Source organism: Somniosus microcephalus, chromosome 9 (assembly GCF_052327205.1).
Source record: "Somniosus microcephalus isolate GS21.2 chromosome 9, FLI_Smic_1.0, whole genome shotgun sequence".
Lineage (NCBI taxonomy): Eukaryota > Metazoa > Chordata > Chondrichthyes > Squaliformes > Somniosidae > Somniosus > Somniosus microcephalus.
In genome coordinates this window covers 177,551,733-177,564,280 of record NC_140995.1, presented here as the reverse complement: position 1 = coordinate 177,564,280, position 12,548 = coordinate 177,551,733, and the positions used below count along the sequence as shown (strand labels likewise).

At 41.6% G+C, this 12,548-nt stretch overlaps 1 protein-coding gene across 26 annotated transcripts in view; it reads right to left on the bottom strand.

The window, feature by feature from the left end:
• Positions 1-12,548, bottom strand: part of eya4 (EYA transcriptional coactivator and phosphatase 4) — a 496,999-nt gene that overhangs the window by 131,311 nt on the left and 353,140 nt on the right. For 14 of the 26 annotated variants that reach the window (XR_015079577.1, XR_015079576.1, XM_085997581.1 and 11 more), the window contains one exon: positions 9,228-9,311. The exons of 6 other annotated variants lie outside the window; for them this stretch is intronic. Coding sequence is in view for 18 of the 20 variants with exons in the window: in XM_085997581.1 (XP_085853707.1) it covers positions 9,228-9,311 (84 nt within the window). In the remaining 2 variants the exon portion in view is untranslated. The remainder of the gene's footprint in view (positions 1-9,227; positions 9,312-12,548) is intronic. 6 more of the 26 variants (XM_085997603.1, XM_085997582.1, XM_085997586.1 and 3 more) reach the window with 1 other exon arrangement.

Genomic DNA, 12,548 nt, shown 5'->3' with positions numbered 1-12,548 from the left:
TGCAACCTGCATAAAGCTCAATCTGTCTTCCAAAGTAAGGAACTATTTCCCTTAGCAGAAGGCGCAATAACCAGGGGGCATAGATTTAAAGTAATTGGTCGGAAGTTTAGAGGGGATTTGAGGAGAAATTTTTTCACCCAGAGGGTGGTGGGGGTCTGGAACTCACTGCTTGAAAGGGTGGTAGAGGCAGAGACCCTCATCACATTTAAAAAGTACTTGGATATGCACCTGAAGTGCCATAACCTACAAGGCTACGGACCAAGTGCTGGAAAGTGGGATTAGGACGGATAGCTCTTTGTCGGCCGGCACGGACAAGAGGAGCCGAAATGGCCTCCATTTGTGCTGTAAATTTCTATGATTCTATGATGAAATGCAGTAAGCAACAGCTTCTGAGCTTGGAAAGTGAACAGATGTGAGATGGGAGCTTTTATAGCACATTTGCAGCTGTCAAGTAAAGAGATGATTCCATGGTCATACAACTCCCGCCCTGCTTACCTGACATGATCCCAGAGCAGCGTCGACCCCATGGGCGACCTTGTAAAATGTAAAGGTGAGCTCAAAATACCTCTTAATGGGCTGTTAACAAGGTCATAATGACAACTGTTGCGTGTCAGGTCTGTTCAGCGCTGACAGACCCGACATCTGGGAAAAGAGTGTGGCCTCGGGTTGACAGCGGGGGCCCGACTTGCCACCGAACGTGCCCGCTGACCCCCTGAAAAATTCCCCCCTAAGATTCTAGATTAGAGTAAGGCCGACTTCAATGGGACGAGACAGAGACTGTCCACAGTAAACTAGGCAAATCTGTTAATAGGTAAAACGACAGAAGATCAGTGGGAGATGTTCAAAAAAGAATTTAATGTGATACAGACCAGTTTATACCCCTGAGGGGCAAGAGCTTTACTTGCCAAAAAAAGGCCATGGGCGACTAAAGAGGTGAGGGACAGCATAAAACTAAAAGAAAAAGCATACAAAAATGCAAAAAATAACACAGATCGTGGCGAATGGGAAAGATACAAAGAACAGCAAAAGGCCACAAAACAGATAGTAAGAGCTACAAAAAGGGGGTATGAAAAGAAACTTGCAAGGGATATCAAAATCACACAAAAAATTTTTACAATGATATTAGGAAAAAAAGGGTAGTCAGGAGCAATGTTGCCCCTTCAAAACTGAAAGCGTTGATATTGTCAATGATATTAAGGAAATGGTGGACATGTTGAATAATTTGCATCAGTACTTACAGTAGAGGAAGAGGTAGCATGCCAGAAATTCCAAGGAAACTAATATTGAATCAGGGACAGGGACTCAATAAAATTAACATAAGTAAAATAACAGTAATGTAGAAAATAACGACACTAAAGAGTGACAAATCTCCAGGACCAGATAGTTTCCATCCCAGGGTTTTAAAGGAAGTAGGTGAGCACATTGCAGATGCCCTAACTATAATCTTCCAAAGTTATCTCGATTCAGGAACCGTTCCTTTAGATTGGAAAATTGCGCATGTCACTCCGCTATTTAAGAATGGTGAGAGAGGGAAACCAGGGAATTATAAACCGGTTAGCTTAACATCTGTTGTTGGAAAATTGCTAGAGGCTATAATTAAGGATAGGGTGATTGAACACCTTAAAAATTTTCAGTTGATGAGAGAGAGCCACATGGATTTGTGAAAGGTAAATGCCTGACAAACCTAATTGAATTTTTTGAGGAGGTGACTAAAGTAGTGGACAGGGGAATGTCTATGGATGTTATTTATATGGACTTCCAGAAGGCATTTGATAAAGTCCCACATAAGAGACTGATAACTAAGGTAGAAGCCCACAGAATTGAGGGCAAATTATTGACCTGGTTAGGAAATTGGCTGAGTGGCAGGAGACAGGCAGTAGGGATAATGGATAGGTGTTCAAATTGGCAGGATGTGACTAGTGGTGTCCCGTAGGGATCGGTGTCGGGGCCTCAACTATTCACAATATTTATTAATAACGACTTAGATGATGGCAGAGAAAGCCACATATCCAAATTTGCCGATGACACAAAGAAAGACTGCACTGTAGGCAGTGTAGATGAAAGCATAAAATTACAAAGGGATATTGATAGATTAAGTGAATGGGCAAAACTGTGGCAAATGGATTTCAATGTAGGCAAATGTGAGGTCATCCACTTTGGACCTAAAAAGAATAGAACAGGGTACTTAATAAATGGTGAAAAGCTAAAAACAGCGGAGGTCCAAAGAGACTTGGGGGTCTGTGGTAAACCACTGTTATACCTGTCTGTATGTGTATGTGTATTCCACTAGGTACAGGTCTGGACATGCCTCGGCTGACTCCTCCCACTATTCCAGGTATATAAGTGACTACCTCCCAGTCCCTTAGTATTCTGGACGGGTCGACCACTCGAGACTAGACCTTCATTCTTTAGTTAATAAAAGCCTGGTTGTTACTCGCTTAACCTCAGTCTTTTGAGTAATTGATGGCGCATCAGGGTCCAGGTACATAGATCATTAAAATGTAATGAACAGGTATAGAAAATAATCACAAAGGCTAATGGAATGCTGGCCTTTATATCTAGAGGACTAGAATACAAGGGGGTAGAAGTTATGCCGCAGCTGTACAAAACCCTGGTTAGATCATACCCGGAGTACTGTGAGCAGTTCTGGGCACCACACCTTAGGAAGGCTATATTGGCCTTGGAGGGAGTGCAGCATAGGTTTACCAGAATGATACCCGGACTTCAAGGGTTAAGTTAGGAGGAGCGATTACAGAAATTAGGGTTGTATTCCCTAGAATTTAGAAGGTTAAGTGGCGATCTGATTGAAGTTTTGAAGATATTAAGGGGAACAGATAGGGTAGATAGAGAGAAACTATTTTCACTGGTTGGGGATTCTAGGACTAGGGGGCATAATCTAAAAATTAGAGCTAGACCTTTCAGGAATGAAATTAGGAATCACTTCTACACACAAAGAGTGGTAGAAGTTTGGAACTCTCTTCCGCAAATGGCAATTGATGCTCGATCAATTGTTAAATTTAAATCGGAGATTGACAGCTTTTTAAGTAAAGGTATTAAAGGATATGGGCCAAAGGTGGGTACATGGAGTTAGGTCGCAGATCAGCCGTGATCTCAATGAATAGCGGAACAGGCTCGAGTGGTCTACTCTTGTTCCTATTTTCCTTCCTATGTTCCATGCCTGCATATGGAAATGGAAGTCTAATGCCTGTTTGAGGCCCTCTATGCAAAATTGGGTCGGCTGCATTCAGAAAACATGGTCTACATGTGGTCTAACCAAAAAGTTAGGTTTTTATAAAAATACTTGCCTGAATGAGGAGCCAGGAGGAGAAGTGCTCTTTCCAGATCGATTGCAGTGCCAAAGGCCCGCTCAGTCCCCTCCCTACTGATTGCTTCCCCATCCCAACCGAACACTTACCACCCACTCCCCAGTTGCCCCACTCGCACCCAATTGCTCCCCCCCTCTTCCGGTTGCCCCCTTCTCTCTTGATTGATCCCCCCCCTCACCCCCCACCCCGGACCTAACTGATGGCAACAGCGTGGCCCAAAATGTAAATCCTCTTTGCCGGTAAGTTGCCTGGGGATAACTAGTAGACATTTACAGCTTGCTGGTCTCATGTAAATGAGGCCTGAGGCCCAAGATCGGGTGTGCCTCGGGCTTAACTGTTCTGGTGCAAGGATCGTTTCTGATGCCCAGTTCCCGGCGCCTGACAAACGGCACTGAAGGTTGTAATATGGCATGCGGTGTGCGCGCCTTCAATCCACAGAGATGAGGGGGTTGACTTATGAGGAAAGATTGAGGAGGTTGGGCCTCTACTCATTGGAATTCAGAAGAATGAGAGGCGATCTTATCGAAACATATAAGATTGTGAGGGGGCTTGATCGGGTGGATGCGGGGAGGATGTTTCCACTGATGGGTGAGACTAGAACTAGGGGGCATAATCTTAGAATAAGGGGCTGCCGTTTCAAAACTGAGATGAGGAGAAACTTCTTCACTCAGAGGGTAGTAAATCTATGGAATTTGCTACCTCAGAGAGCTGTGGAAGCTGTGACATTAAATAAATTTAAAACGGAGATAGACAGTTTCCTAGCTGATAAGGGAATTAGGGGTTACGGGGAGCAGGCAGGGAAGTGGACGTGAGTCTAGGTTCGGATCAGCCATGATCCTATTGAATGGCGGAGCAGGCCTGAGGGGCCGTATGGCCTACTCCTGCTCCTACTTCTTATGTTCTTATGTTCAGTGCAGTACTGAGAAATAATAAACATTTTTAAATTGGTCATTTCTCACTTAACTTTATTTGATTATTTGGGGTGTGGGTGGCCAATACATGGAGCTGACCAGATCAATCCAAATATTGTATATTGTATTTGGATGGATCTGGTCAGCTCCATGATTTGGCCACCCGCTTCTTTGTTGATGCCATTGCCCATATTCAGAAATTGATTAGTTCAATGACTGCTTTCTGGTTAGGGCAGCCTCACTTTGAAATAATAATGTATGAAAGGCCACAGACTGCGGGGAAAAACACATTAATGGCTGGACTATTAAAGAATATGTCTGACAGGAAGCCGGTTGATGTCTCAACTATTAACACCTGCTTGTTAGCATGGAATGCAAACATTTCTCACTATTATGTCTTTGATCTTGGTTGATTGGCAGCTGTTTAATCAGTGACCTTTGGTCTGAAATATATACTGGTGACTTTTCTCAGTGTGAGGTTTACCAGAAATTAGGTTCACTAGGAATTATGTCATTTATGTTTGATATCACATCAGGAAAATCTATGAAAGTCTGTTTCATCCAAAAATCTTAGATTATTTGTGTAAAAAAAAAAGCTATTTTAACCCTTTCTATGTTTATTGCTATAAATATTGTACTTTTAATTTCTTGTTGTGTCTGACTGATTCTGTATATTATTTTACTTGTAAAGAAATCTATTCGTTTTAGTTTATATGCATTAGTCTATACCAGTGATTGAGGGGTCTCGATTAAGGGGGACACAGATACAAGATAAATTATAAGAGATTTAGAGCAGAGCGCAGGAGAATTTTTATTTACACAGGTAGTTGTGAGGCTGTGGAATACATTACCAGAGTTAGTGATTGAAGCCGAGGCAATGTCAACATTTAAGAATAGGTTAGATAGTTGGCTGAAGGAAAGGAGTATTAAGGGATATGGGAACAGGGCGAGCACACAGATCAGGATTACTGCTCACATCGAAGAAACAACAACATGGAGTGGTTGGGTCCAACAAGCTGTTCCTGTGTTGTAATTTCTATTTATTTCTATGGATTGGTCAGGCATTTCACAAGAGGCAGGAGAATGAACATTCCTACCTATGTGATCTCAGGTGGCTTATATCATAAAAAAGGTAATTGTTATCACTGGGCACAAAATCTCAGACATGGCAGACCCTAAGTTGCAGGTATCAAGTCATAGGATACTTGATCTGCATTTTGAAAGCTGCATTTTTGCTTTCAACACAAGATAGTGTTGGGAGAAAACCAGAATCATAGCATTCAGGTATACCACCTCTTTTAAAATACTGTGCTATCACGGTACTGTATTGCCAAAACTGTAAATGGAGGATAAGTGTCCCGTGGGGAAATCCTACTCCTATAAGTACAGACTTTGAAGATTGAGCCCAATTTATTTTCAAAACATGTGATACTAATTAAAAATAGTAAATTTTAATATTTGTTGCTTTTCCCGTACTGTACTTAAACCTTGACGGTGTCATTGTAATGCTCCTCACACAGGCAGTAACACTGGTGTCCTGTAACAATGCACAATTCTAATATCTACATACCACTGCTCAAATAGTTCAATGAAAGGACAACTGTTGCATGTTTGGCACAAATTAAATCCCCAACGCGCTGAAAACCAGATCCAAAGTATTCATATGCACATAACAACAACAACAAGTATTTATATAGCACGTCGTGAAACATCCCAAGGTGCTTCACAGAAGTGTCATACAACAAAATCTGACACCGAGCCACATAAGGAGAAATTAGGGCAGATGACCAAAAGCTTGGTCAAAGATGTAAGTTTTAAGTCTTAAAAGAGGAAAGAGAGATAGAGAGGTGGAGAGATTTTGGGAGGGAATTCCAGAGCTTAGGGCCTAGGCAGCTGAAAGCACGGCCACCAATGGCTGAGTGATTAAAAAATCGGGACTGCTCAAGAGGGCAGAATTAGAGGAGCGCAGATATCTTGGGGGGGTTGTGGGGCTGGAGGAAATTAGATAGATAGGGAGGGGCGAGGCCATGGAGGGATTTGAAAACAAGGATGAGAATTTTAAAATCAAGGCGTTGCTTAACTGGGAGCCTGTGTAGGCCAGCGAGCACAGGGGTGATGGGTTAGCGGGACTTGGTGCGAGTTAGGACACTGGCAGCTGAGGTTTGGATTACCTCAATTTTACGTAGGGTAGAACGTGTGAGGCCAGCCAGGAATGTGTTGAAATAATCACGTCTAGAGGTAATAAAGGCATGGATGAGAGTTTCAGCAGCAGATGAGCAGAGGCGTGGCAGAGACGGGCGATGCTATGGAGGTGGAAACAGGCGGTCTTAGTTATGGTGCAGATATGTGGCCGGAAGCTCATTTCAGGGTCAAATATGATGCCAATAAAATTAAATACAAGGGGGGAAAAATTCAGTTGTTTGCGCCTCCCGTTAGCGCCTTAAGAGGGCGCTAATGGGGCATAAAGCAACTAGCGCCTGGGCGCAAAGCAACTAGCGCCCGGGCGCGGCGATATTTGCACCGCTCGTGAAATTAACTAGACATTTTGCGGCGGCACTAAACACTACTGCCATGATCTCCTGCGCCGGCAGATCGTGATGTCAGTCGAGTGCGCAACGCCCCGGTAGCGCCCAGAACCGGATATTGAGTGGCGCCCCCTGCCTTACCGCCTGCCGCTAGCAACGACAGGTTGAGGGGAGCGTTTTGCAGTCAGAAAGGGACTGGGGGAGCCCTATTTAAAGGTGACCGCTTCCTGCCTTTTTTTGTTGGTGACATTTTTGCACCACGGCTTCTGAGAGAGAGAGAGAGAGAGGGAGAGACTTCTGGAGAGATTCAATGCTGTGTGAAGGGGTTTTGGGTACTGAGCAGCACTTTGCAGGTTCATTTTGATTTGCCCTTCCTTGCTTCGCCCACGCTCTGTGTTAGCGCCTCGCTCCTCAGCCTTTGCGCCTTAAGACAGGTGTGAAGTGCCTGATTTAGTGCTCCAATCACCTCCAAGGGCAATAAAAGCCAAGTTTGCCGTCGGAGGCGATAATTAGCGCCAGGCGCTAAACTTTGTGCACGGCCGATAATGGCACCCCAAATGGGGCAATGCTGAATTTTTCCCCCAAGGGATCTAGAGTGCGAAATTGGACCTCGTTGCATGTGGAATGAGGGTCAATTTGACGGGCCAACCTCCTGCATATGAACAGCATTGGAAACATGTCAATTTGGCTGTGGGACTGTAGAAGCGTCCTTGGCATCAGCCTAAAATAGGCGTTAGGCCCCTTGAACATGTTCATCTCCCACTAGTTTTTAGTTATTCAGCGGCCTAGTGTTAAAAGGAACTGCTGGAGGCCGCCAAAGCACGGGTATGTTTTTGGCTGTAAACGTTTTTTTAAACTTACCTTAGTGTGAAGCCAGGATGAGGCAGGAGTGCTCCTCCCAGTTCCTTAGCACTACTGCTGGCCCCCGCTCACCCCCCTCCTGATCACTACACCCGCCCGGCCCCCCCCCCCCCACTCCATCCCATGACCTACCTGAGGGCAGCTGCCAGCATCAAAGCGACCTGACATTCATCCTCAGTTTGCTGGTGGGCTGCCTGGGGATGGGCGATAGGCACCCGCAGCTCGCCGGTATTATTAAAATGAGGCTCGAGGCCCAATATTCCAGGCCTACCTGTTCCCTACGCCCAGTTTGCGAACGGTGTAAGCCAATTTTCATCCCCTAGTCAAATCAGTGCTCAAAATTCAAAAACCATGCAGATAGAAAATTCAATCTCCATAAATACTTGTACAAGACAAGTTGCAATAATATCCTAATTTTGAAATAATTTAATTGCAAAATGTACATTATGCAACACAATATGTATTGGAAAAGTTTTTATTGCAGAAATTCTCACAGTTGAGACATGGGATTATTTTCATTTACAATATTTTTTTATGTTGTTCTAAAGATCTGGGATATATATTTTTATCTGGGCATCTTATGAAGACAAGGTAATAATATGGAAATTATTCAGTCAATAAACAGTGTTACCCACTAACTTTTGTCAAGTGCTATGATTTCAAATCCCTCCATGGCCTCGCCATCCCTATCCCTGTAATCTCCTCCAGCCCACCACCCCCCCCCCACCCCCCGAGATAACTGCACTCCCCTAATTCTGGCCTCTTGAGCAGCCCTGATTTTAATTGCTCCACCATTGGTGGCCGTGCCTTCAACTGCCAAGGCCCTAAGCTCTGGAATTCCATCCCTAAATCTCTCCGCCTCGCTACCTCTCTTTTTTCCTTAAAGACATTTCTTAAAACCTACCTCTTTGACCAAGCTTTTGGTCATCTGCCCTAATTTCTCTCTATGTGGCTTGGTGTCAAATTTTGTTTGATAACGCTCCTGTGAAGCGCTTTGGGATGTTTTACTATGTTAAAGGCACTAAATAAATGCAAGTTTTTGTTGTTGATCTTTGCCTATTCTTGGGAACACACTGAAATATGGAATAATGAAACATCAGCCTGAACCTCCCCAGTTATATTGCTGAAATTAGAAAATGTTTGAGGAATGGTGGGCAAGAGCACAGGTCTTTTTACTCCATGATGCTCCAACATCCCCACTTCCTGAGCGCTTTCTAGTCATACACATCATCTGCTTAATTGCATAAGAGTATCCAAATTAAACACACTGCTGTCTTTTCTCAAATGCTTTAACTATGTTCTCTGGTCCTGGGTGAATGCATGATGTCACTGTTACTGCAGCATTACGGGATAGATATGGGCCACAGCAAAGAAGGAATACCTAATCTAGCTTACTTCAAAATGTAATAGTGGGTAGGTGATCAGAATGGCAACAGGTTCAATTCTAAGCAAAATCCATAAATATTCTGCCACTATCAAGTTACATGGCAATTGCTATTGTTTATCTGTTTACCACAATTTTATAAATTGTTTAAGCATTCAGAGAATGAGGAAGACAGAAGCACTGCACTCATATTCCACACCAACACGCACATGCACTGTACCATAATCTGTCATACTTGTTGCAGAGGAGGGGGTGCTGCAACCCAGCAACCAGTCTGCAGTGTTTAAAATAGTCATGGTGTCTCCTGAAGAGGGAAAGTCAGAATCACATTTAGTTTGAGGTTTCAGTAACATTTTATTACTTGCCTGTATATACTAATATATTTATTCATATAACTCGCAATCATACAAAAAATTGATGGAAGGTGTTAAATAAATACATTTCCAGGTAATGTAAAATGTGAAATGCCCCATAACTGGGCATTGTGGTAGAATAACAGCTTGTTTGGCACAATTAATTACCCAGAAAAAAAACACATGGCTTCAGTGCAACCAAAAGTAAAACAACTGTGAATCATTAACTCATCAAGCTTGCTAATGGTGCAAATTCAAGAAAAGTAAGTGACAGATGAATAATCAACTGGATACATTTAAAACATTGACTGAGAAATTGCAGGAAAGAAATACAAGTAAATATCAAGCACAGCAAACTTATGTCATTGGAGGTCCTTTTTTCTCTACCCTACACATTCATTAGTGTAAAAAGGTTTAAGTTAGTTAAATAAATAACTATATGCAGTTCAGTTAAGCCACAGAAATTACTTAAACCACATCTAAATAAGGTATCAAAGAAACAGGATGCTTCCTCTTGATACTACCACCTGTTGGTTTTTCTTGGCCTCGCTGCATCTTAGTGAATCCAACAAATATGTTTGGAAACAATTTTTTTTTTTGCCTTTGGCAATTTGGCGAACAAAATGATAGGCTCTGCGTGGAGTACAAGTTGAGAAGCAGTACGAGAACAGACTGTTTGCTGCTCTTAAATTAAGTAACAAAAATTAAAATAATTGAAGCCCGTGGCTAATTTTGATACTGGCAGTTCAGATAATAGTTTGATTTCTTATAAAAAAATAAGTAATTAAAAAAAAAATCTACACTAAACGAAGTCACAGTTAAATAAAAATACTTTGTAAGCAATATTCACTAGCTTGTGAGGCTCAGTTATACTTGTGCCTGGGGTAATCCTAGTCCAGTTCACTCCAGGTATTAATGAGTTACATCTCATAGCTGTCTGTTTACAGTGCAGTCAGAGCAGGCCAGACCAGGTTAGTGCACACTGGTCTCAGGTTGAAGCGTGTGTGCAAAATAAACTACATATACATTAATGGATGCAACCAGTTAACATTATACTATCAGCAACAGCAATGACTGGTGGGATATTTATTGCCCAATTCATTACATTATAACAGGAAATTAGAACGACCCCTAAGGGTCAAAGGTAAACAAATGTCAAAGAAAAAGGAAAATGTAATTAAAACTCATAAATCACAGTTCTGCATCCCATGTCACACTCACTGCAGTGCGTTCCCCTCCTCAAGAAAAAAAATAAGAAGGATAATTTAAGTAAATAATAAAAATAAGATCAGGAAATGGCAGCACGATTGATTTACAATGACACCGGAGATGACATAATTTATGGCGCAACTCTCAGTTTTGAAGCTTTACATATTATGATCTGTGTACTCACATTTCCCATATAATCAAAAAAGGGGAGAAACTAAAGATCAAAGAGAAACTGAGAGAGATAAGTGTGTGTGTGTGAGAAAGAGAGAGAGAGTGGCAATTCATTTATTTTAAAAACATGACCTTGTGCTAAATAGATACAAACATTTTCCTGTGGTTACTAGTTATGGTCTAAATTTGTCTATGTAAGAATCTGGAAATTTATGCAAAAAATTGGTAATTTTATTCCCTGCAAGATAGATCATTCACGTGAATGGAATAATAATAGCAAAAAGTGAATTATTAGGTAGTAATCTAATCCAAGAATTCGCAGAATGTCAAATTAAATGTGCAAAATGAACAATGTAAACATCAGATGAACCCCAAGTTTCGATTCCAGTCTTGAACTCATTCTTGCTATCTGTTTTATTATATATATATAAATATATACAATAGCTGAATTTGGAATTCTTCCTGTTTTCAGTAGATGGATCCTTATCACATATGCCAGCCATCAGCTTTTTAAACTGACAGTCATTTTTTCAGCCCATGTGTCAGCTTTTTATAAGAAAAATCAGGATGGGATTGGAAAGTCTCAGTATCAGCCAATCAAATTTGTGGAATGGTGGACTGAAAGCTGTAAAAAGCAATCAATCAATCAACCAGATGTTACTCGCGACCACTGTTAATTGTGCATAAACTTCTGGCAATTTTTTTTTAGATGAGCTGATGGTTTCTGAGAGTTTCAATTACAGGTAAAATGCAACTGAAAAAGAATTCCTCAAAAAACTTTTTGGAGCATTATATGAAGGATAAGTTCTTCAAGACTAGTTGCAGAAGCATTTTTGGATTTAAAAAGTTGTTCCTGCTGTGAATATCTTAACTGGTTTTATTTAAGCACTGCTGTCACTTTACTTGCAGAATTGCCAAGGTTTGGAAAAGAAGAAGCTGTAGGTTTGGAATAGTGATGAATAATTTAAAGAATTACAGTGAGATTCCCATATGTAGGATGTTGTTACAGTGCATTAATATGCTGTATGCTGTGGACAGTTGGCCCGTTTGTAGGTGAGTTATAATGCCCATTTATGTTCTGTAACGTTGGAAACAGTTTTCAGTTTGTTCACATGCTTGTGGTGGAGGTCACTTTGTTACCATACAGTAAGCAAGGAGAGAGCCTGCACTGTTTGGATCAGAACAGTTGTTTATTTAAAATAGTTAAATCAGCATACCCTTAATTCATGTAATCTCCACCTGCTGTGGGATCAAGGACAGGGACAGATCCAATAATGAGCCATTTTGTTGACTGCATTTAAAATGCACTGCTCCTTGGGATTATTGTAGGTATGGGTTGGAAAGATTTCCATTCACAATTTAACATGATGCATCTGGGGTAAGATTTACTGGATCCTGTGAATGTGTTTTGAAGTTGGAAGAAATGCTTTTTTTTTCCATACTTAAAATATCTATAACCCTTCCAGGATAAATTTATTTTTGGCTTGAAAGATAGAATTACAGTAGGCTCCAAAAGTTAGAAAATGCACTGAATAAAGTGCAAAAATATGTACTTTTCTGGAAATGTACACAGGTCCCTCTGGAAAATAAACCTCACTGCTTCAGTGTTCATATTTCCCTTCAGTAAGTTCTGAATCTACCATTGCTGCAAACTGCGCTTTTGTGTACTTTAGGTTTTGTCTCGTGCATGAAAGTGATGGAATGTTGAGCATATCGGCAGCTTAAGTTATGAAAAACCCCTGTCCACGTACTTTCAGCCCAAGTCCTTGTTTTCACATGTCAGAAGGCCTTTAGGGCTGTTTATGGTC